The 3,379-nt window shown below is 54.9% G+C and overlaps 1 protein-coding gene across 3 annotated transcripts in view; it reads right to left on the minus strand.

The window, feature by feature from the left end:
* Nucleotides 1-1,598, minus strand: part of LDLRAP1 (low density lipoprotein receptor adaptor protein 1) — a 13,943-nt gene extending 12,345 nt beyond the window's left edge. Inside the window, exons 1-2 of one of the 3 annotated variants that reach the window (XM_014546872.1) lie at nucleotides 1,423-1,595; nucleotides 276-388 (exon numbers count right to left, since the gene is read on the minus strand). In XM_014546872.1, coding sequence (XP_014402358.1) covers nucleotides 276-388; nucleotides 1,423-1,518 — 209 coding nt within the window. In that variant the 5' untranslated portion in view covers nucleotides 1,519-1,595. Of the gene's footprint in view, nucleotides 1-275; nucleotides 389-1,422 lie in introns of all 3 variants that reach the window. The other 2 variants (XM_014546873.1, XM_014546871.1) reach the window with 2 other exon arrangements.
* Nucleotides 1,599-3,379: the final 1,781 nt, after the last annotated feature.

Genomic DNA, 3,379 nt, shown 5'->3' on the forward strand with positions numbered 1-3,379 from the left:
CCAGTCCTCTCAGGCCTCAGCTGCCTGCTGCAACCAGTGATCACAGCAGCAGCAGCTGCCATCTAACCAAGCGCCCAGTGTGAGCCAGGTGCTGTGCGCTCAGTGCTTCATAACAGCCCCGTGAGGCAGGATCTGTTTCCACCCCAATTTACAGATGAGGAAACGGAGGCTCCAAGGTCACTCGGACAGGGCGTGGCAGAGCCTGGCTGGCTTCAGGCAGGGCCCTCTACCCACTGCCCCAATCGGCTAGTGAATGTGGGTGATGCTGAGCTTACCTGTAAATGGACACGTTCTCAATGAGCTGGCTGGTGATGCCGTCGGTCAGGATGATCCCCCGTGGTGACACCTTGAGAGTCACCTTCTGCAGCTTCTTCCCGCTGGCCTTGGCCTTGGGGCAGACATGGGTCAAAGGAGCCTGCCTGCCTCACCTGGGACCCACCCTCATGGCTACATCTAGCTGCTCCAGCCCCCAGACTCCAGGCCCATGTGAGGCCTCAGCTGAGGTGACTGGAAGACATGATTTAGAAGACATTTCCGCCAACACCTTCTTCTAGTAAAAATAGGGACAACTGCTGAAACCGGTTTGGCTCAGTGGATAGAGCGTCGGCCTGCGGACTGAGGGGTCCTGGGTTTGATTCCGGTCAAGGGCATGTACCTGGGTTGCGGGCACATCCCCAGTGGGAGATGTGCAGGAGACAGCTGATCGATGTTTCTCTCTCATCGATGTTTCTAACTCTCTATCTCTCTCCCTTCCTCTCTGTAAAAAATCAATAAAATATATATTAAAAAAAAATAGGGACAACTGCTTCTCATTGCGCAGCCGCTGTCTGCCGAGCACTGGTCCTCGAGTCAGCCGTGCTTTTTCCCAGGAGAAGGACCCAGAGAGGCTAAGGGACTTGCCCCAAAACACACAGCCAGGAGGACCTCACACTCTGAGCTCTGAGGGGGCTACCACAACCCAGTAGGATGACTTCCGGGGACTCTGCTCTACCTGCTGACCCCGCTAGGGACTGAGCTGAGGGTCTGAGACCGACAGGGGAGGTGGATTTACAGGGCCCTCGCTCACTCGGAGCAGGCGGGAGGGAAATCTGGTCTCTGGTGCTGACCTGCCCCTCAGGACACATAGCAAGCGGTTGGGTGACAGTGACCTCCCCATCCCTTCCTGGCACTAAGTCACTGTTAGGCAGGGGACCCGAGCTGGGGGAGGGGAGGCTGGGAGAGGACACGACCACAACTGCTAGAGAGGGGGACACTGACCCTCACCCCGCAAGCCCAATGGCTACCCTTTACCAGAGTCCCCGAGGCAGATGCGAGGGGACTCAAGGGCAGGGACAGGCCAGACACATCCAATTGGGGTACTAAGTGTGGGACAAGCAGCACCCCGGGAAGAAGCTGGACCTGGCTCCCCACACTGAGGCTCACCGTGGCCACGATCCTCTTGACGGCGGCCGCGGACATCTCCTCGCCCTTGGGCTGCTCCACCAGCGTCATGCCCAGGTACTTGAGGTTGAAGAGCATCCCCTCGAGCAGCGTCTCCCGGGTGTCTGTCCAGTTCTCAGGCAGCTCTGGCAGGAGGACAGGCGCTCAGACCTGCTGGGCAGGCACCACGGCAACAGCCCTCGCAGCCCCTTTCCCACGGACCCAGCAAGGGGCTGTGGGTCCTGCCATCGACCATTATTTTTTAAATATATTTTTATTGATTTCAGAGAGGGAGGGAGAGGAAGATACAGAAATATCAATGATGAGAATCACTAATGAGCTGCCCCTGCACACCCCAAATGCAACCCAGGCATGTGCCCTGATAGGGAATCGAACGGTGACCTCCTGGTTCATAGGCTGAGGCTCAACCACTGAGCCACTCCAGCCAGGATCATTATTTTTATAGTTAATAAAGGGCAAAACTAACATTTTCCAGTATGTACCAAGCACTGTGATAGCAAGCTTTACATAAAATATTCTCATTAATCCTCACGAGAACCTAAAAGGTAGATCACTTTATCATACCCATTTACAAAGACACTGAGGCCCAGGGAGGCAAAATCACATAACTGAGTCCAAAGAGCCAGCAAGTATAAGAGCCAAGATTCGAACCCATAATTTCAAGCCCAAAGCCCAAACTCAACTTCAATGCTAACACTTGCTGAGGGCAAACCATACCATTTTCTCACTGAATCTTTAATGCAACCCTGGAAGGTGGATATTATCCCTTCAGACACGAGAAAACAGGTTCAGAGAGCCAGTCATCGGACAAAGGCCCCATACACGGAGTTAAAGGGATGGGGTTAGAGTTCAAATCTGAGTGGTTTCCACAGCGCCAGCCTGCTCTGCTTTCCTCCATCTGCACGGCCATGGAGACCAGCACGAAGGGGACCAGGAAAGACACAGCAGGCCAAGGAGAGTAAGGCGAGGGTGAGAGTAAGGGTTTGGGAAAGGGGGAGGTAACTGCTCAAACGACATCATGTGAAGGCCGCCTGAATCCGGCAGGCCTGGGTGTGAACACCAGCTCTGTTTCCCACCACCTGCATGGTCTTGGAGAATTCTCCTCCTCTCTGAGATGAATAATGCCCGGGCTGCAGCACTGACCAGAGCAGGCACAAGGGAAGGGTCCTTTGAAAACTCGGACCCTCATGGTCGGAAAGGTTGGAAACGAGGATGAGCCGAGCTCCCTGGGCAGGAAAAGGCCAGGAAGTAGAGTTGGAAAGAGGCCCCCACCTCGCCCCACCCACCTGAGAGAGGACTCCGCGCAGGCACAGGGACAGGACAGGTGTAACCATCCCCAGGGTTCCTCCGCAGGAGCTGAGGCCCAGAGGCACCAGATCACTTAGCTGGGGAGCAGGGAGGCCAGAAGGCAGGCCTCCAGGGATCCTTCCAAGCCCATCACCAGGACGAACGAACATCCATGCTCCTGCCAGTTGGGGCCCGCTGTCCATCCCTCATCACCCTCTATCAGATGCTGTAACGTAGGAGGTATTATGGTTGTACCCACTTTATAGATGAGGAAACTACTCTTCAGCCTCACACACAATCTTGGACAGAGCAGGATTCAGACAGGAATCCGTTTCCAGGGTGCACCACCGAGATGGCCAAGGCCAGCTTCCTTAGACCATTTCCAGAAATCCATCCAAGCCGGGAGGGCAAAGTACGCACTGCCGTGCTCGCCTCCGGTGTCCTTGGCAGACATTGCTAATCAACTGTAACTCTCTATTCCCTCTGATTTACAGGCTTTGGACTGTTCCTCAGCACAAGGCTCCAGGGAGGCAAAACCAATTGATCAGGGATGGTCTTGTTCATCTCATTATCCATCACAGCCCTATGGCAAACACCCCCCCCCACCACCACAACCACCATTTTCATGTCTCCCACTCTCCCATTTCCTCCA

Source organism: Myotis brandtii, unplaced genomic scaffold (assembly GCF_000412655.1).
Source record: "Myotis brandtii unplaced genomic scaffold, ASM41265v1 scaffold456, whole genome shotgun sequence".
Lineage (NCBI taxonomy): Eukaryota > Metazoa > Chordata > Mammalia > Chiroptera > Vespertilionidae > Myotis > Myotis brandtii.